At 32.3% G+C, this 22,384-nt stretch overlaps 1 protein-coding gene across 1 annotated transcript in view; it reads left to right on the top strand.

Annotated features, from left to right (window-relative positions):
• The window catches only part of LOC102804755 (nuclear receptor ROR-alpha A-like), a 53,324-nt gene extending 31,481 nt beyond the window's left edge, over positions 1–21,843 (top strand). Inside the window, exons 3-9 of the mRNA XM_006811991.3 lie at positions 1,818–1,959; positions 4,679–5,032; positions 6,472–6,593; positions 7,170–7,302; positions 8,455–8,562; positions 9,606–9,728; positions 14,187–21,843. Coding sequence (XP_006812054.2) covers positions 1,818–1,959; positions 4,679–5,032; positions 6,472–6,593; positions 7,170–7,302; positions 8,455–8,562; positions 9,606–9,728; positions 14,187–14,449 — 1,245 coding nt within the window. The 3' untranslated portion in view covers positions 14,450–21,843. The remainder of the gene's footprint in view (positions 1–1,817; positions 1,960–4,678; positions 5,033–6,471; positions 6,594–7,169; positions 7,303–8,454; positions 8,563–9,605; positions 9,729–14,186) is intronic.
• Positions 21,844–22,384: the final 541 nt, after the last annotated feature.

Genomic DNA, 22,384 nt, shown 5'->3' with positions numbered 1-22,384 from the left:
ACTATCTCCCCGACCCAGTGCAATGTATCCGGTTAGAATCAAAGCTCACGTGTCCCTTACTTGAGGGACCAAATTCTGCCGTATATTCGCCTTTGGATTAAAAAATAAAATGGGATTTAAGAAAATAAAATGGGACTTTTAAGGTGTATTTTGGCGTCATTTTTCGGACATTTCAATCAATCCTGCCGGCTAAAATAGAGTAAGTTTTACCGTAGTCATTGACGTCTGTCTATTCAAGAGTACACGTGTATGATTTTTATCGTGACTAGCGTGAGCGGGTAAGCTTCCTTTCGAGAATGAGCTGTTATCACTGTGAACAATGTTAAATTATTCTTCAGATGACCAGTTTATTTTTTAAAAACGTCTAATTTTTTTATTTAAAAAAAATCATGCCGTTTTCGCATCAAAATCCAAGCCAAAATATCGTACTACAACATCAATCTTTTCCGCATTGCGTTCAATAACATTAACATATTTAAATAAGCTATGGTAATTTGAACACGTTGGCATCATCCAGCTTTTTGATTGGTTAATTAGCGATTTGACCTATTTGACCTAAGAGAACATGGCGGATATCCTACAGCATCAAACGTTTATACGAGACCGGAATCATTCGTTTACGATGAAACTAAGTTGACTTTTATTTGTATTTCATAACCATTCAACAAATTTATTTTGTGTACATTATTATAATCACTACTGAGTACAGTAATAATCAACAATTCAGAAACGCAGCATGCCGAGATTTTTGTGTTCGTTTTTATTTGAAACTTCGTTTATTTAGAATATATTTTCGTTACCAATAAAATAAAAATCTCTCAGTCAATCAGAAACCCGGATTCATGCCTTCGAGGAAGGTCCCGTTTGAACGCTCACATCAGGTTTTTTTTCGTTTGGGGGAAAACTAAAACTGGTCGCAATTTTCGAATAAGAATGAGTCGGCAATTTTTAGTGGAGTCGAAAATTTGGAGGTAAATAAAACACCGAAACCCGGCAAATAAATAGGCGATCGAATTTTTAGAGGGGTGGAAATTTTGGAGTTTTCACGGTACTAATTATTCCATTTCAATGAAACTTAGTACAAAGATGCTCTAGGACAATGTACAAACCTAATTAGTTTGGGGTAAAAATCTGTTCATATTAATTCCCTAATAAGCATAATAATTCATAATTTTTTGGTTCTAATCACATTTCAATTAAACTTGGAGACATAGATTTTCTGTTAGTGTTACATTGCGCAGACCTCATTAGTTTTACACTCAAATCTGGTCATATTAATTTTCTGATTTGCATAATTAGTTTTCAGCTAAGTAATTTCGAATTATATTTAATGTGTTTCCAATACTCTCAGCACATGGGAGTTCTTTCTAAGCTTTCTTTGATTTTCACATTTTTTCACAAGTTTTGAGCTGTATGTGAAGCCAATGGAAAATTATGTCTCTTTGATCTGAAATTATTTCAAAAAATTGTAGAAAACACATAAAAATATGTAACACTAAAATTTTTGCCAGAAACCATTATGTCGCACAAAGAGTTATATCAACATGCTCAGTTTTGTGTATGTAAAAAACAACTGTTTCCTGTCGTCATGTCATTCAATATATTGATAATCTTAGAATTCCCAGTATTTAAGTTTACAATATTGTTATTTTTTCCTTTACACAAACTTCAGTCATTTTTTTGGCTGAATAAAATTTGGTCAAATGTTGTTAACATAAAAATATTTTCAAAACTGTGTTCTAAGGCAATGCCTGTCATAGACTTATTTTTCATATGGTTATTGAAGAGATGTTTATTTTTTTTTGTTTATTTTTCAGGGTTTCTTTCGTCGTTGCATCAATAATAAAGCCGATTTTCTGTGTCCACGTGATAAATCTTGTGAAGTGAATCGAACAAGTAGGAATCGCTGTCAATACTGCAGATTGCAAAAATGTATATCGCTGGGAATGTCCAAAGATGGTAAGCTTATGCACGAATTTTCATATATAATATTTAATCATGGTCTATATGATTTTAATATCTAATAACCAAATATGTCTGTATGATGTAAATAAGTATAAATAATAAATATGGTCTGTACGATTCGCATAATGAAAAAAAATACCTGAACATGGTCTATATGACTTGCATATCTAATATTAACCAAATATGGTTTGTATCATTTGCATATCTAATAACCTAATATGGTCTGTGTAATTTACATATCTATTAAATAACCTAATATGGTTTGTATCATTTGCATATCTAATAACCTAATATGGTCTATATAATTTACATATCTATTAAATAACCTAATATGGTTTGTATCATTTGCATATCTAATAACCTAATATGGTCTGTGTAATTTACATATCTATTAACCTAATATGGTTTGTATCATTTGCATATCTAATAACCTAATATGGTCTGTGTAATTTACATATCTATTAAATAACCTAATATGGTTGGCATCATTTGCATATCTAATAACCTAATATGGTCTGTATGATTTACATATCTATTAAATAACCTAATATGGTTTGTATCATTTGCATATCTAATAACCTAATATGGTCTGTATGATTTACATATCTATTAAATAACCGAATATGGTCTTTATAATTTGAATAGCTATAATAGCCAAATATAATCTGTATGATTTTCCTCTTGTAATATGGGTGATATGGTTTGCAAATTTGATAACCAAATATAGTCTGTATGATTTGCATATTTAATAAGCACCAAGTATGGTCCATATAATTTGCATATTTAATGACGAAATACTGTCTGTATGATGACAGTAATGATTTAACCCTACTGTATGTTATTCACATTTAGGGCTTTCTTCTAAACATAGTAAACGATGGTATGTCATCTTTAAATTAACTATGGCTTGCATAACTGAAAACATGTTCTTGACCAATGAGAATGATGTATTCAGGCAATTGAAATGCTGGTATAATATAAATAACCAAATATGGTTTGTATAATTTGCATATATTGTAGCTGAATATGGTTTGTACAATGTTCATATATATTTTTTATTGACTCCCATGCGAAGCACATAATGGGAGTCTTTGCAGTTAGTGTGTCTGTGTGTGTGTATGTGTGTATGTGTGTATGTGTGTATGTGTGTATGTACGTGTGTATGTGTGTCTGACTGTTCCACTGCTATCTCAAGAACCATACATCGGTTTTTGATGAAACTTGGTGCATAGATGCTCTGGGCCATTGCGCAGATTTGATTAGGTTTTGGTGAAAATCCATGCTCGTTAATTACCTAATTTGCATGATAATTAGCTAATTTTTAGCTGTTCTATGACTGTTCCACTGATATCTAAAGAACCACTCATTGGATTTTGATGAAACTTGGTACATAGATGCTCTGAACATATGCGCAGATTTGATTAGTTTTTGGTAAAAATTCCTGCATATTAATTACCAATTTGCATGATAATTAGCTAATTTTTAGCAGTTCTATGACTGTTCCAAGGATATCTACAGAACCACTCATTAGATTTTGATGAAACTTGGTACATAGATGCTCTGAACTAATGCTAGGTTTTGATTAGTTTTTGGTAATAATCCGTGGATACTAATTAACTAATTTGCATAATGATTAGTCAATTTTCGGTTTTTCCACTGATATCTCAAGTACTAATCATCACATTTCAATGAAACTTGGTGCATAGATGTCATATGACACTGCACAGACCTGATAGTCTTTATGGTAATATCAGTACATATTAATTACCTAATTTACATAATTAATTAATTTTCAGCTTTTGATATAAGTAGTGAGCATTACATTTCAATGAAACTTGGTACTTACATACTCAAGGACTATGCAGAGATTGATTGTTTCCGATAAATATTTGTGCATATTAATCACCTAATTTGCATAATTAGTTAATTTTCAGCTTTTCCACGGGTATCTCAAGTACTAATCATCGCATTTCAATGAAACTTGGTACATAGATCCTTTAGGACTATGCAGAGACCTGATTAGTTTTAGGGTAAATAATTGTGCATATTAATTACCTAATTTGCATAATTAATTTTCAGCTTTTCTACTGATATCTAAAGTACTAATCATCACATTTCAATAAATCTAGAATTATGCAGAGACCCAATTAGTTTTCGGTAAATATTTGTGCATATTATGTACCTAATTTGCATAATTAACCAATTTTCAACTTTCACACTGATATCTCAGGTACTAAACATCACATATCAATGAATGTTTGTACATGGATGCTGTAGGACAATAGATAGACCTGGATAATTGTGGTTTAAAATCTGTACATATTAATTACCTAATTTGCATAATTAACCAATTTTCAGCTTTCACACTGATATCTAAAGTACTAATTATTCCATTTCAATGAAACTTAGTACAAAGATGCTCTAGGACAATGTACAAACCTAATTAGTTTGGGGTAAAAATCTGTTCATATTAATTCCCTAATAAACATAATAATTCATAATTTTTTGGTTCTAATCACATTTCAATTAAACTTGGAAACATAGATTTTCTGTGACATTGTGCAGACCTCATTAGTTTTACACTCAAATCTGTTCATATTAATTTTCTGATTTGCATAATTAGTTTTAAGCTAAGTAATTTCAACTTATATTTAATGTGTTTCCAATTCTTTCTAAGCTTTCTTTGATTTGATGATTTATTTTTTCTTCACAGCTGTGAAATTTGGAAGAATGTCCAAACGACAGAGAGAAAAAGTCTTCAAAGAGTTGGAAAAACTTGACATCCAGAGAATAAAACGTGAATCTGAACCTGATGTACGTGCTACAGAATTGAGTACGTCGTCACCAAGTCGCACATCGCCTGTAATGAAATCTCAGGGACACTCTCAACCAATGAGAAGCCCACTGAGTATGTCTTCTGTTTACACCTTCCCAAGTCAGCCAATGCAATCCTCGCCAACAACCGTACCAGTATCGTTGCATCAAACGCCGACCAGTACCTTGGCGCACCATCCGCCGTCAGTTGCATCAGGCCCGCTTAATATTGATCCAAGACAAGCTGAGCTTGGTAAGTTGTTACTGCAATAAATAGCGAGTTTCCTAGGAATTGATTGTCGCAGTACCATGCAGTATGTGTTGGGTATGGGTCCCATGCAGCATATACATCACATGTAGTGTAAAATACATTGTTTGTTCATTAATAACAACAAATTGCAGTACTGCATGACCACCATAACATTTTTAATCTGTGCCTGGTATGGTGTAATTGCTTCTTTTAAATTTGTTTATAATCTTCGTTTCTAACCGACAACAAACAAATAAATTATTCCGCTGAATTCATAGTTTGCTAAGTCTTAAAAATCACACTACTCATCAAAAATATGATTATTTGTTTTCATTCATGAAATGGCTCTCTTTTTTGCCTAAAAACAACATCTTTGGTCAAAAATATGAACATAGATTTGTGACTGAACAGTTTTTATCTTATTTGATCTTAATTGGTCTCTCTTAAACTTTTCACCTCCAGACTGTCTCGCCCAAATTTGTCTGCACTTTTTTCTTATGTTCATCAACAGACAAAATTTGAGTCAATTTTCAGTTTTTACTCATGACAAAAAAATTGGCTATTTTTGTCTCAATCTTCTGAAAGAAATTGCAGACTATAAATGAGACTATTGGTAACAGAATTGCTATAAACTATTTTATAACCTTTCGAGCACCAATGTAAACTTCAGACACCATTCACGAAATAGTTCTATTTATAGTTCTGCTCTTTTCCACATACAATGTTGCAAAAATTTCAAATTTGTTGATCAAAAAGTAGAAGTAATTTTGTCTGTTTGGTCTAAAATTAGGAGAAAATTTGATTGAAATTACAGAAAATTTGAATAAATTCACCCAAATTTGAGCAGGAACATAATTGATGGAAGGATTAAAAAGTTCCACTCTGAGATAATTTCTGCGACTGTATTGGGGTCAACATTATATTCAATATTTTCAGTCAGTATTTTTAGTTTGTGTGCTCACTCAAATGTTGTCACATTAAAGTTGTGTACTCTATCTCACATAGAGAGGGCAGTATATAATATATATCACTGTCAACAATAGTGCAATGCATTCTGGGAATGTAATCTACAGGCTAAATTGTTCAATTTCTAGGCAAAATCAACTGTAACATCTAATAAAAATTTAACAACTGTGTCTATTTACTGATGGCCGTGACCTCAAAATGTGACCTTAAGATGATACATTCTTGCCATAGAGGGCATGCTTTTATTGAACAAATTGATGTGCATGGTGACCAGAATTGTCTTTTTTAATTTACCATAGATTAAGCGAATGCTATATAAGACTGAACTATGTCAAGAAAATTAAAAAAAAATTCAATTTTTGAGAACAATCAGTTTAAAAAGAGGATTTTGTTTTTTAACCAGAAATATTAAAATATTATTAAATATTATTTTGTTTTCAGGATTAATAGTAGATTGTTTTCAATTATACTTGTAGATCAGTTAACAACTGCAGTTACAATTAGTCATCATCAGACTTGTATATACAGTCCCGCTCAGTTGTCGGCGATGCGGGCATCAGCAGAAGATTCTCTCAAAGTGAAGTCAGAACCTTCCTGGGTAAGTTGTCATAGTTATAACAGCACCATGAATATTCATGATCAGAAAACGGAACAGAATCTGAATGCAACTGTGGAAGGATACATATTGGTGACTTATCACAGCCAGTAGTCCGGTATTCTCATAGGAAACTGTGTACCTGTTTTTGAGAGCAAATCACTTCACCGACTTGTTTTGTAGAGGAACACATACATTTTTTAGCTTCCTTAACCTTTTCTTCACCAGACTTTCTCACCCAAATTGTTCTGCACTTTTTTTCTTGTAATATATTTTTAATTTTGGAGCAAACGTACAAAATTTTCAGTTTGTACAAAAAAAATTTCTGAAAAAAAGTGCAGACTGTAAACGTGACAATCTGAACATAAACAATATATGGATTTCTATAAATACAATCGGTGACCTTGTTTATTATTCAACTCCTGGTTACCACGAAAAGACATTATTACGGCATCTATAAATATAAGAAAATTATTAATGTCACTTAAATCATCCGATGTCTCAAGATTTTTGGTAGCCAGGATATTAATTTGCATATCTAACAATTGAAGAAACGTATCTCAGTTTTCTCATTCACAGACAAAAGACGAGGTGTGGTTAAAGATGGCCGAGTACTTGACCTCTCACATGACTAGGATTATACACTTTGCAAAAATGATTCCGGGATTTCTGAATTTCTGCCAAGAGGACCAAATCGTTCTCATCAAATCAGGTAAGTACATGGTGTTATAGTTATAGTAGTATAGAGGGCAGTGTTTAGCTAGTGCTCATGAGTACCGGGTATCCCATAATGCAATTGACATCTTGTAAATCACATTTAATGAGTCTGTCTTATTCGACTTCATACTTACAGTTGAGTTGAAGCATTTATAGAAGACGGGATTTGATTTGTTGAATAAACCTGTCAATAAGCATGCTGCTCTCTTATTGGCTTGATTTTTAAATGTTAGGTTTGTGTAGCCAATCAGACACTATCTTGTAAGTCACTTCGACTTGACTCTAGACTTATAATTTGGTGCATGCTGTAGTGCAATTTATAATTGTGGAGTGACCCCTATATGTGTGGCAGTAAATATTATGTGTGTATCCAAAATTAACGATGCAAAAGATGTATGAGCTGTGGGTACATACATGTGATGTGGTATACAGTGAAGTCAATCATGCAAATTATGAGTTGATTATGAAATCGTGCAATAATTGTACATTTCAAGAAACTACTACTGGTGATATAAATGAGTGTTTATGAAAGAACTGATTTGTGTTCTTTTAACTGATTTGTGTTCGTTTCAGGCCATTTTTTCTGGTGCTCTTGCCTATTTGCAAAGTGTGTACTATGTGCATTTTGTGTTTTTGACTATTCTCAGAGTAGACATCCGGGCATTTTTACCGCATGGCAACCATCAGAAAACTCTCAGAAAACTGTACTTTGGGATGGTTGTTGAGACTCTTTTGAACAGTGTAACACAATTACCCCTACATGTGAAACATGTATAAATTTGGTTGTTCAGGATAACTTCAAAGTTGGGTTTATGCGGTTTCCTGGACTTTAGCCATTTTTTCCATAGCATAGCAGCTTGTGCAGAGCCAATAGAAATACGTGATACAGTGGTCTTAGCAACATAGAATGTTCTGTGAAGTAGCTTCGTCCCTGAGAGTAGTGATTATCCCATTCATTTCTGTTCATGCAATTGAATCTATCAAGGCTTTTACTATAGCTGTGTTCTGTGATGATCTTGACTAGAAATATATTTATCAACATATCTTCAATGCATATCACTCTACCTATCTACATGTACATATCTAATTTGCAATTACTCTTATCATATAAACATTAATTATGCACGTCATTGTTGATTCATTTCAGGGGGTTTAGAGGTAATACTTATTCGACTTGGCAGGCTGTTTGACGTCACTACTGGCACATTTCCTATGTGGGACGGTAATTTTACATTAGAACATTTGAAAAACTTAGGTAAGTAAACTCAAACGAAAAAATTGTTGTCTAAAGAGAAATATAAAATGTCAAATATTATTCTAAAAAGTATCTAGACAGTTTTTCTTATGTTACTTTGAAAATTCACTGAAAGGTAAATGACCGGAAACTTTACTTTTTTTTTTTTTCAGCCTAATCGTACAAAGTTCATTTAGCTTGGTTTCCATGACAACGTGAAATTGAGTGTAACATTATTGTTTCTTTCATTGAAACCCATGCATAGCAACACATGCGTTGGTATGTGCTCTGCTATCAATTACAGCTCAGTAGCGGTAATCATTTAATTTTAGGGTTTTCCTAAATTTGTAAATAGCATTTGTCGCGATTATAATATCTGACTAAAAGTTGAAACAATGTAACCATGTAACGCCACATGAAGTAAATCAAATGTAGCCAACGTAAAAACAACAACTTCATCCCTAACTGTATTACCTCACTGTGACTTCTTAGGAAAATTATTTCAATATCAAATGAATACATTTTTTGATTTATTTGTTTGTCAGAATGGAATGTCCTCATGAATAATTTGTGATATCATTTGAAACAAACATTATTAATATTTTTTTTGTTTCCTTTTTTCAGTAAAGTTATTGTCTGATTAAGTTTGACCTTTGAACCTTTGAGTGCCAAACTCAATTATAAACCTACCTAATTTTTGTTATATATATTTTTTAAGTTACTGGTATGTCCATTTGGTTTAAAATTATCTAAGAATTTATTGGAAAATATATAAAAATATGCAAAACATTGCATCAAAATTTTAGTGGAAAAAAAGCCTGGTACATGACAATGAGAAAATTATGTGTTGAGGAAGTGATCAAAGTTCACTGCTTTTTGCAATGATAAAAGAACTGTTTTTACTATAAGCCTTGTCACTTAGAAAACAACATTTGAATGAACTGTGAATATCACATAGTGACACGATAGTACGCAAACGACTAACCCAAAGAACAGAATATTGATAATAGAACCACAACATGCACAGATACCGTCCTCTTATACTAGTATTTTAACTTTTTCAGCGGGTGTGATCAGTCACGATTGTTTCTTTGAATCAATGTTTGACTTGGCCCGAAATATCAGCTCTCTCAGTCTCAGCGAAGAAGAGATTGCTCTATTCAGTGCTGTGGTTCTCATCACTGGAGGTAGGTCAAAGGTCATGCATACTGTTCTTTGTGTCATGCTTGCTTAAGAAGTGATTGTTGCCATTACTTGGCTATTTATAGAATCTTTTGTCCCATATCAGTCAAGTGGAAAAATCAGGTATCAACTTGGCCATGTATACCAAATGGTTTATTATTCAGTACATTTTTGTGATTAATTACAGTGGTAACCAATAAGTAACTTTCATGACCTCTGGATCCATGATCCTGGTACTTTTGTTGGTATAAAAATCAAAAATGATTTTACCGATATTTCAGACTTCACTATTTATTTCAGCTGAGTAAAATGTTTCTGTGAACTAAAATAGAGATTAAAATGCTCCAATTGTGTATGTTTGAGATGCTGTTATACCAACAAAAGTACCAGGATGTGTGACCTTTAGGGGTCAGAAAAGTGGGTATGGTATGTAAAATGCAGAACAGAAACATAAAAAAGAAAGCGAAATTTGTATTACTTTTCAATATTGTTTCTTTTTTCACTATCAATTTACCACGATCTCCATCACACACAGCATGCATGGATTCTTCAAAACATTATTAGTAATGGTGCAACATGCTCATTTTTTAGTCTCGGTTCGGATGCAGTACGAAAACGAGGTCTTAACCTCTGTGCATGCATCTGTGTGTCTGTGCATGTGTGCATCGGAACCTATACCTTAGCCATATTTTGACTGATTACATTCAAACTTTACACATACATCATACATAATATTATACATATGCACATCAATTTGTTTCACGATCTGATTCAAGATGGCGGCCATTTTTTTGCTGAAAAATCATAAAAATCGTAAAAATCAAGCATTTCTGCTTTCTTCATTTCAAGCTGTTACAGAAGGATTTTGTTAAAACTTGGTACATACATTGGACATTATGGAACCTTTTGTTTTCCAGATCTGATTCAAAATGGCAGACCGTGGCTATTTTGTTTTAATTAATGCTCTTCTGGAGCAATATCTCTCAATATGGGCAAGTATTCGTTTGACGATCCGATGCAAGATGACTGAATGTCAATCATTTTAATGTTAAAAAATCATCATAATCAAGCATCCACTTCTGGATCCATATCTCTGACATGATTATGTTCAAACTATATTACTACCCAGTGGGGTATAAACAAATCTATCTTAAATTTGATAGCTAACAGGGATTGCACCATGTGTGGCTTGTATTATAAGGATTTCGCATTAGTTTATGATAAATTTCCACTTTACATACCGTATTTGAATTCAGAATATTATTAGCTTACTTCTAAGCTTTAAATTATACACCAGTTGACCTGTGACCTTCCATTAAGAGTTCAAGTTATTCTCCAGATGGCCATCAAATTAATTACAATGGGTGTTTGAGTCTTCTGCTGTTAAACTTGACCTCACCTTGACCTTTATTATGGCAGATTGGATTCCAGTGAAATATCCCTGGGATTATCACATGTACAGTGTATTTTGAACATTAATTGATCATAGATCTGATTTTATCTTTATAATAGTTACAATCTACATGTCAAGTCATTTGACTTTTTAACCTTTTAAATGCCCATCATTTTTCAACCAAAATTTTGTTCTAGCATTTTGGTTATTATTGTGTACTTTTCTTTAATTTTTTTTGCTAATTTTAGACCAAATGAATATAATATCTAATTGGCTGTAAGTGCTGACCAAAATGTTTGAAAAAATTACAAAAAAAGTGATGCAATTTTTTTTTTTTTGTGAAAGATAAAATTTTATTTCTTTTTGAGACTTTCTTCCTTCTTTATTGTTTATAATATTTAGGTTCATTTTTAAAAAATTTTTAATGTAATTTCTATCAATTGTTTCATCCATAATTATTGGAATTCTAGAAATTAAAATCGGAGGCATCTCTCTGATCACCGATTTGCTTCACCCTAAAAGTATTGTTTGTCCAAGTGGATCTCGATTAACATGAACACAACTGCTGGTGGTGCATATGGTGCAGTGCGACAACTGATAATTTGTAAAAATAGATTATTATGATGGCATAAAATCAATCAAAGTCTCTGCAAAGAAATAAAATTTAAAAACAAGTATAATTTACATTCATGCTTGTGCTGATGTACCTGTGATGATAACATGTTAGATGCAGGAACCAATACATTTTACTCCGAATGGGTCCAGGATGTGCCATTGCAGTTTAATTTAATTTTTTCCAATTCTGAACATTTTTGTGTTGCTTCCATCGTTAAATACTATATGAAAATAATGCTGATATAATAGCAATAACCACCTCTGAACTGCAGAAGTCGGGTATACCACTCGATTTCGCACAATTCACTCCATATACGCACACACCTGCGAATCATAGGTATAAAACATGAATTGTGCGTTATCTCTTGGTGTATGTGGCAGGATTTTTTTTTTAATTTTGGGTTAATAGACAAAAAACATGTAATTTTAACCATGGAAACTAATGCAAAAATAAAATTAAAATGTTGCTTTTCTCAGAAACAATATTCAGCAAGACCGTATTTGTCTGTATCTAAAATTGCATCACCATACTTTGAAAATACGTTTCAATTATACAAGATTTACTCAACAGTACATTCAACTTTGAATACAGAGTGAACCATTATGTCTGGAGGGGTGGATTCTTTAATAAAAAAAGAAGTAAATGACAGAAAACAGAAAAACAAACAAATCTGCTTAAATTAGGGAGACCTCTTCGACACGTACTCTTTCTAAGAGGTCAATAAATGAACATTAATTTATAACTAAAAAGAGATTTGCCTGAATTCTAACCTAGTCACATGAACACTCCTTTAAAATTAATGGTTTACCCCTTTACATAATCATTTATTGCTGGGAAAATGTTGTGTCATGTTGCTGATGAGAAAATGATAGTGTTGCCTTGACAACTGCCTATTATCCATAATACTTTTAGCGTATCTATCAAATTAACTGCAGCATAGAGGTAGAGCGAAATTGTACTAACAATTGGACAAGGTTGCCATGGAGATATTTTTAGTCAACGAAATCATATTTTTCAACTGAAATCTTGACAAACTGTTGAATTAAAATATCATTGAAATCTTGGGTTTATTTTATCAGTCAAGCGTGCTTGTATTTGTTCAATTTCTATTTTTGATGATTCATTATGTTAATTAGATGATAATTGATGTAGTAATACATGTCAATAGAACGCTGTTAGCAGGTCATATTTAAACCTTTTCACTGCCATTTTCAAAACATATTTCTCCCTGCAAAGTAATCCTTTTTCTAAATCTGATTTGTGTCTGCGAAAATAATTGAATCGCCCTCGAAAAAAAATATTTTTGATCAAATTTGCTTCCAAAATTCATGCAACTTTAAATTGTGTGTTTGTTGATTTCAACAAGAACCTAAACCCTGAATATATTATCTTTTTAAACACATCCAAAATTGTTGCCATAGAGGGCATACTTTTATTGAGTAGCCATAGAAGGCAGAAAATTTATTGAGTTGATGTAGAGGGCATACTTGGGGCTTCGCTGGTTCCCGGCGTCCTTTGCGAATGCCAAGTAGGACACAGGTAACTAGTAATCTCAATACTGTTCCAATGGGCCGGGATTCTGGCCCAAAGGCACGTGACAAATGTGACGTAATTTGAAAACATTCCAATTTTCGTTTCCATAAACAAGTCCTCAGTATGCCATACCCATAAAGTCTGCCTGCTTAGACTTCATATTTGAGATGTTTCTGGCATTTATCGCTATTTCTGTGCAAATTTATAACAAAAGAAATAGTTTTTTATTCACCACTTAGTCATGTGACGTCACTTAGTCACATGACTGGGCCGGAGTCATGGCCTAGTGAAACAATATGGCCATTACTAGTTACCTGTGTCCTACTTGCCATTCGCAAAGGACGCCGAGAACAAGTGATTTAGAGTTGCCATAGAGGGCATAAATCTATTGAGTTGCCATAGAGGGCATAAATCTATTGAGTTGCCATAGAGGGCATAAATCTATTGAGTTGCCATAGAGGGCATAAATCTATTGAGTTGCCATAGAGGGCATAAATCTATTGAGTTGCCATAGAGGGCATACTTTTAATCACACTAAAATGTATATAAAAAGGGTGATGTGCAAACTGAGACGTGCAACAAAAAACACATTTTTTGCCAGATTTTATCATTTCACTAGCTCCTAACTTTTCAATAATAATAATAATAATAATAATAATAATACATGCAGCACTGAAAACAATAGAATTCACTATTTCATGAAAAGCTTTACTGTAAAATTCTTTGTTTTAATTTTCGCTGAAAAGACTTTTTGGGTGTTTTGTATGTAATTTATTTTCACTGATTTTTGATAAGATGAATGTAAAATATAGAAAAATGGTATATTTGCTGGATTATATTTTCACTGAATTATTTCTTCAGCGCAAATTAAAACCAAGTGAAAATTTTACAGGATATATTTTACTCTTCTATCTACTCTAGATCGTCAGGGATTAAGAGATAGAAGATCTATTGAGCAGCTGCAAGAGAAAATTCTGGAGTGTTTTACCAAAATACTACATCGAAATCATCCAAAAGAACCAGGTCTTTTAGCCAAGGTATTGATGTTTATGCCAACCCTACGTACTATTAGTACCAGCTACGCAGAACTGATGAACCGAGCGCTTCAAGAAAACCCACATCTGCAGTTTCCAGCGTTACATGTGGAATTGTTCAGTGACATACCTGAGCAGGACGCTTCGTAATTATCACGCTTTTTTTACCAGCCAACCACCCTTGAAATCAGTATTGGTATGATCCATATGACCAAATATGGATGTGGACTATTTTATTGCAGGGGTGGAAGGGGTAACAAATAATGGGAACTGTGCCTTGAAACTTTAAATATCTATGAATTTATATCAAGAAAAAAAAACTTTACATGGCACATGTACCAGAGTATGGATTGATAAGTACAATGCGAAAAAAATCCAACTTGGATGGTGGGACAGGGTTTCATCACTCATACACCAAAAAAATAAAACCTACCTCATCAGTTTGTTCTCTTTTTAATATCAAAGCGTGGACATAATGTAGGCACGGACAATTGTCAAAAATCAATTGTTTTTAACCCTTCATATTTTTACAACAATATAATCTTATACTTAGTATATCGTTTGTTTCATTGTTGGCATATGGACCATTTTTAAAACATTATTTGTGATGAATACGGGCAATAGGGAGACTTCTACAATTATGCTTAAAGAAATGTTCTCATCTCCTCTGAAATATACTCTAGTCCGTCACGAGAATAACATGATAAAGAAATAATAACATTTTCTTGGTTGAAATCATAATTTTGGCTTGTTATCCAAATTATAAACAGTCATGACAATGACAATGACAATTTTGTCAAGTATCCTTTGCCTATTTCCAATATTTTAATTCTCACCGTATTTTTGAGACGTATCCATTGATTGGACACATGCATTTATAGTGCACGACTCCCTTTAATAAATATTTTCATTTATAGTGCATGTTACATTTTAGAAAACAAATAAACCAACTTGGGTAATGACTGTTTGCATAGAATTTGCACGAAAAATAAGGTACATTCCATTTTTTCGTAAAGTTTAGCATTTTCCCTACCCTTTTATTTTTTATTTTTATTTTTTTTGCAGAATCTCCAAATTTAATTCACTCTTGCCCGACTTAGGTATTATACTAATACAGTTTGTCAGTGGTCTTTGTAATAAATCATGGATATTTGATTTTTTATTGGATATACTAACTTGTATTATAGATATTTAATTGGTGCGATATTTTTGCATTTATTTTGCATTAATATTTTTTTTTATTTTTAACTGAAAAAAAAAATCCCTCCACTTTTTTCTGGAAATTTCAAAAAACAAAACCCTTCTGATATTGAATTCACCTTGTTCTAGTTTTGTGTTTAGTTATCGCTCTGTATCTAACACATCCATATTATTGATATGGTTTGAAATTTATGATAATTATTGTCACTTCTAGCATCTGTCACATGAGGGCGCCCTTCATTAGTTCTAATTGGAAGGGAGCATTATACTCAACATAAATTTAAATTACTCATTATTGAATTCTGTTTCTTTAGTACTGCTGTATATCTTGCCTTGTAACCACAATATCTTGTTGATCAACCTTACTATCCTAAGGGGTGCATATAATTTCATTCTTTTTGGTGGAAATTATAGCCAACCTAAGGGGTGAATGTTCCTACAATGATAATTATTCCCATCTTAGGGGGGTTTAATGTACCAAATATCTGCTTTTAGTGAAAATTATTGCCATTCTAAAGGGTGCATTTAGTTTCATCCTTTTTGGTGGGAATTATAGCCATCCTAAGGGGTCAATGTACCTACAGTGATAATCATTCCCATCTTAGGGGGGTTTAATATACTAAATATCTGCTTTTAGTGGTAATTATTGCCATCCTAAAGGGTTGATGTGTAAATTATAGCCAGCCATTTCTTTGGACATATTTCCCGTTGCCGGCAGGTCAGATCAAATTTGTTGAAAAAATAAAAAGTTTATTTTGAGAAAGGTAAAAAAAATTTACTTTTCACAAATAATTTATTATTTTCATATATTTACCAAATATTTTGTTCCAGATCTTCAGTCAATAGGAGATCATGTCCATTTTATCAAAAAAAATATATAAATAAATGCCTGAAAATAATTGTTTTATTTTATCGAAATGACACTCATAGGGATAAAGAGAAGTTGATATTCTAAATATCCAAAATGAAATTGAATGTGTTTTTTTTAAACTCAAAAATTATGTCTGACAGCATTATAGAGTTTACCCCCCAAAACCTCCTGGGAATATATAAAAAAACTATTTTTTTTATGTTTCATTTTCATTGACCACCGTAATCTTTCACCATCAGACTTTCTCGCCCAAATTTGTTAGCACTTTTTTCTTATATTCTTCAATATTTCTAGAAATGAACTCTAATTTTGGACAAACCTTTTGCTATTTTTGTCCCAGTCTTCTGACGGAAAGTGTAGACTATAAACGGGATGATTTTGTTAATTTGTGGTGAAAAGAGGGAAATTGTGGTGAAAAAGTAAATACACAATGGCAAATAGAAGTTGATTTTGACCCTCTAAGGTCACACATCTTGGTGTTTTCAGGGTGTATTATTGTTAGCAATGTAACACCTCATTTTTGGACTTTGATGAGACCTGCTTGCAATTTTTGGTAAAATAATTAACATTTATTATTTTTACTGTCAAGCTTAGTTGCATGTTTATATAAACCGTAAGACAATTTATTTTTTGCTTATTGTTTGCACAAAATATAATTGTGTAAAAAAAATTTAATTTGGTATACTAATGTTATTATGCTTCTGTTTACAATGGTGGTCCTATTTCTTAACTTGACAGTATTTTACACAAAGGAAGAGTCGGTATATAGATTTTTGCCCCCTAGAATGGTAAATATTCATAAAAGTTTGCTATTAAGAGAGATTTGTCATTACATAGGATGCCCCCCTAGACTAACAAATTTTCATAACACTTTATTATGAAAATGCAGAACTTCCTAAATTGGTGTCAAAACAAGTATTGATCATGGTTCACTACAAAGACATGCATGTCATTATAAAGAATAATACTCCCTAGATAAGTAAATATTAGTAGAGCTTCCCTAGAATTATAGATATTTGTGAATGCAAATATATGTGGCTCATGAATATTCATGAATATCTTTGTGATCTGTTTACTTAAACAAATATTTAATGTGACTATTATTATAAATACATGTACGATATGTTTAATATAATTGTATATGCAACATTATTGAATGATAAATCATGTTTAAATTTGATAAAAAGATATTTTGCAAATGTGTAGTTTTCGAAAAATATGACAACTTGAAAATTCATAATTGGCATTTTGAGTTCAACATGATAAAAACTTGGAATAGTAACACCATTTTAGAGTATGTTGTATAACTAATTTTAACACACCATTTTAAACTATGTTGTATAACTAATTTTAACACACCATATTAGACTATTTTGTAGAACTTTCTGTGGGTATATGTATCTCAGGGACGTTTTCCCTCCTATTCATTTAGTGAGAAATGTTTTTTTTTTTTTTTCGTAAATACAACTAACTCAAATATTTGTTAAAACTGATTCATGAAACCGTATCAATTGAACAATACTAATTGAATTTTTTTTAGTTGTGAATTTTGGCTGTCAGCTGTTTTCAGCATAACATGATAAAAAAAAATTGTAGTATATTTTGAAACTTTTTGTGAACTATTTGTGAGAATGGTGAATTTGCTCAATTTGAAGTTTTCAAATTGTTGAATATTTAATGATGAAAAAAATGAACATTAAATATAAACCATTTTTTAGCTCTCATTTGGTGATGATGGTATTTACTTGTGGTAATTCATAATTGTTGTTACATTTTTAAAAAAGATTAATTTTTAAACTGCCTGCATCTACTACAAAAATGCTGCAAACATTGGTAATACCTCAGGACAATATTTAGAAACAGACAGAACAAAATATTTCCCGCCATAAACTTGAGTAGAAATATTTTCTCATAGATACATTTTTAATCTTGATTAAAACAAACACACTTTTGCTTCGTTTACTGTTCCTGTTATTGAACAGTTTTTGTTATAAATTCTTTACAAACTTGACGAAATTTGTGAGTGAGCATTAGTGTTAATTTAATAATTTTAAAATCAGGTAACTGTTATTTGTTTTTGTTTCTTTTAATTACGCAGTGTTTATAGCCAAGATTTTGACGGGAAAATTGCGCGATTCACCCCTCTAATCATCATTTAAATACCCCTTCTTCCAAGATGGTATATGCCTGTTGACATAGATTCAACTACTAAAAGATAGGGGTGGATGGTGTATAAAATGTGGTGACCACTTTAGACATGATAAACTAAGTGAGCATTTAAAGTGGGGGAGTCATCACCTGCGCATACGTCAGATGGCCATAGTGTGTCGTTGCGTTTGCCTATGAGCCTTTGCATTTTAGCGTGCGTTGTAATTGTCGCTTGGGACACAATTCGCACGTGTACGCAGGTAACGAACCTCTCGTTTTAAGTCTCCTGATAGACTACTGAAGTACAAACAAAATAATAAGAAAACTTGTTGTGATGTTTGTGCATCTGTGTCACTGTACTTAGAAACTAATTTGCGATGGGAAGCAAAATTGAATCATACTTTTTTAGTGAAATACATATTGAAAGCACTGTTTACTAAAAATATATATCAGTTACCATAACAATAACCAAATCATTCCGCTCAATTTGGAACACATCCTTCCCTATGAACATTTCTTGGTTTAGTCCTCTGAGACAGCCCATTATTTGCAAGAGGGAGGGGAACTATTCACCCCCACTTGACTTTCATTGTCAACACAGTATGCTAACATTTCATGTTTTTAACTTTTATTCAGGTTTTAAACCTTTGACCTTTAACCTTTAACCCTTTAAATGCCAAAGTTGAATTCACATAAATTTTTCCATATTTTTCCAAATATTTTGATTAGGAAATGTAAGTAATGGAAGATTATATCCATTTGATCCAAAACTAACAGAAAAAACATAGAAAAATGTGTAAAAATGTTATGCCAAAATTCCAGCAGTATGGTGTTCAAAGGGTTAATAAAATACACATAAAAGTGGTGTTGATTTTCTCACACATATACAAGTTGATTGAATCACCGATTTTTAGTATTTTTTATAGAATTTCAATATATTACTAAGAAAGTTTATTAATTGTGACTTTATTGTTGTTTTTTTAACCCTATGTTTGATTTGTCAACTTTTCATTTCTCTTTTCACACTATCCTGTTAAGACTGAGTGAAGAGAATGTCTATGAATAACTAAGCCTCTCTACCCCCTGTATGTAAATGGAACATTCCAGATTTGCTGTGGATGCTTACCCCAAATCTGTAGTGATTTCAGGCTACTTGTTCAGCTTGATAATAATTCTTATTTCTAACATCTTCATCAAAAATAATAACAAAGATGAGTACTCTGTCAGCTCTATTTCATTGTCAAGCTGAAATATACACAGGTTAATGTGATCAGAGACTCCTTAGGCATGGAGAGAATATATATGGACTTCCTAGCAGCCATATAGACTCCCTAAGGTGTCTGAAATCATACATGTCAATTTTAAATTCACTCACCTTTGAGATCATTTTGCGCTTAGACAAACTAGGAAAGGAGACAAATATATGTGGACTCCCTAGCATATGGTAAACCATATAGACTCCCTAAGATTTTCTCAACTTTGAGAAAATCTTATATGGACCTATCAACTTAATGTTAGACTCTGAAAGCATTCAAAGAGCTTTTTGGGGGTCTTGGGACTATTATATGACATTTCTTATAGTGCATGAATTTCGTTGCTTTACTTGGGAAAAATGAAAGTTTGTTGAGATTAGAATTAACGCAACGTGCAATAAGTGGAAATAAAGATGGTATCTATGCATGTTGGTAAAGAGCACTAAAAATCGAAACGATCACCAGCATACGTACGTTCGTGCTGAAAAGTGTTGAAATTTGAGTAAAATTCCCCAAAATTGCACAACTTCACTCAAACAACCAAATATGTCACATGATAGTCACCAATAAATGCTCTCGGAGTGAAACTTTAAATGGGTTGTGTTAGTATCTGCAAAAAAACCTGCTATAAATGATTGCCTTGAAATTTTGGAAATAAAACTCAGGGTTGAATATGTCGAGCAAATAGCAAATTTCAACCATCTTAGCCATTGGTTTTGAAATTCAGAAAGTTGATTTGAAAAAGTAAAATTTTGTGAGAAGTCATTGTTTTAAAATGTGAGTAAGTTGTGAAGCGCCCTCAAACTTCAGACAGTGATATGATTTTGTTTTTTCCAAAGTTTTGGAAAATGTTGAAAGATTTGATTTAAACAAAACTCAGGTCTGCACTGAAAAAGTACAATGTATATAAATTACTTGCTCATTCACAGCTATGTGTTTAAAAAAAAGTTTGATGATGAAAGTAGAAGTTTGGTATGTTCCTGAAAATATAAATGAATCTTCACTGTTGATTGTGTACAATTTAATTTATGAGTATTATTGCTTCAATAACCAATCTTTCACTTTTATTGCTGTCTTTAACTACATAATCATAATTGTATGCACTATATTCAATGTGTTTTTTGTACCAAGATGACACAGTGTACGTGTTCGTCAGTAACATTATTGTACTGCGATCCCAACATGCGGAGAACGACTTATTAGAAGTTTACTTGCTGTTTGATCATGGCGTACGCAGTGTTCCATCTGACTTATGACCTACATCCACTCCACTGTCAGCTGACAAAGTGTACAGATTTATGAATATGGAAATATGTAGATATATAACAATTTAAATATGTATTTACATGTATTGACCTTTGAACTCTCAGTGCATAGTCTTGTTTGGCCTGTCTGAACTGCATGAATATTTCGCTATGGTAACCCTCTTTCAGCAAATCTTATAGGTTTATTGCTTGATTGTCATGGCAACCTGCGATGGAATTTATTTCTGGTGTGAAGGGTGTGAGCTTGGCAGGGTAGATTCCGTCATGGACAAAACAATTTACTGTTTTTATTTTTTCTGTGATATTTGATTCAGATTAAGACGCCTGTTTTATTTGATGTTGTGGCCGTCTCTCAAATGAAGTAAAAATAAAATACACATAGAATCTCTCACTTAGCAACCCAGGATTTTGAAACATAAACAGTAAGCCAAAGAGTCACAATCAGAAATGTGATTTTTTAGTGCCTACTTAGAGGGTCACATCAACAAAAATAAACATCTTAGCCTCGTGTCTAATAATTCACATTTTCTTGAATTAGAAAAAATCATAAACCAGTTCAAACAGGCCAATCTCTGAGTAGTGGTTGTAAACCCCAAGCACTGGGAGGAAATTTAATTATTATTTTTAAAATTTAACAGTTTTTGACCATTGTGGGATGTCTATTTTTGGGTAACGTATTTTCCACGGTGATCAAGTTTTCATTTATAGGTGTACACATCCTGTACAGTTTCTCTGATTGTTTTTATTAAAATATTACCATACGTCATTTATACCGATTTAGAAATAAAAAAGAATAGTTAACAACAATGAGAACATTTATAACATGTATTTCATGTTTTTTTGTCTTGTTTTTTTTATGAGAGAATCTGTGCACTTTTTGTAGTTCCCTGGGGGGAACTTTGGAAAAATACCTGGTACTCATGTTTGAGAGTAAATACTCATGAAAAGTATGTGTTTTTTTAAAGATAAAATCGTGTTACGCATTTAGGATTACTTCTTTTTAATAAAATTCACAAAAAGGATATTCCTTTCAATGATCATCCAAGATGGTGGAATGACGGCCATTTATCGTAGAGATGTCAAAACATAACCTACAATAATCTGCTTGTATCAATATGCAAATGAACGGAGACTGAGTATTTCACTCGATTCAGTTGAAAGTACTGTCAGAATCACCATAGTGATTGTCAGTTGCTGAAAATGTGTATTGTTTATAGGATTTATACAGGGGTGGATTTAAGATGTTCAGTTGGGGGGAGGAGGCACCTTTACAATGAAGTCTCTGTCGCATTACATTATGGATGTGTATGAGTAATGACGATATTAGTGAAGTACGCCCTCTCTTAAA

This window comes from Saccoglossus kowalevskii, chromosome 21 (genome assembly GCF_978046115.1).
Source record: "Saccoglossus kowalevskii chromosome 21, keSacKowa6.1, whole genome shotgun sequence".
In the NCBI taxonomy this organism is placed as follows: Eukaryota; Metazoa; Hemichordata; class Enteropneusta; family Harrimaniidae; genus Saccoglossus; species Saccoglossus kowalevskii.
This window is presented reverse-complemented; position numbering and strand designations above follow the sequence as displayed.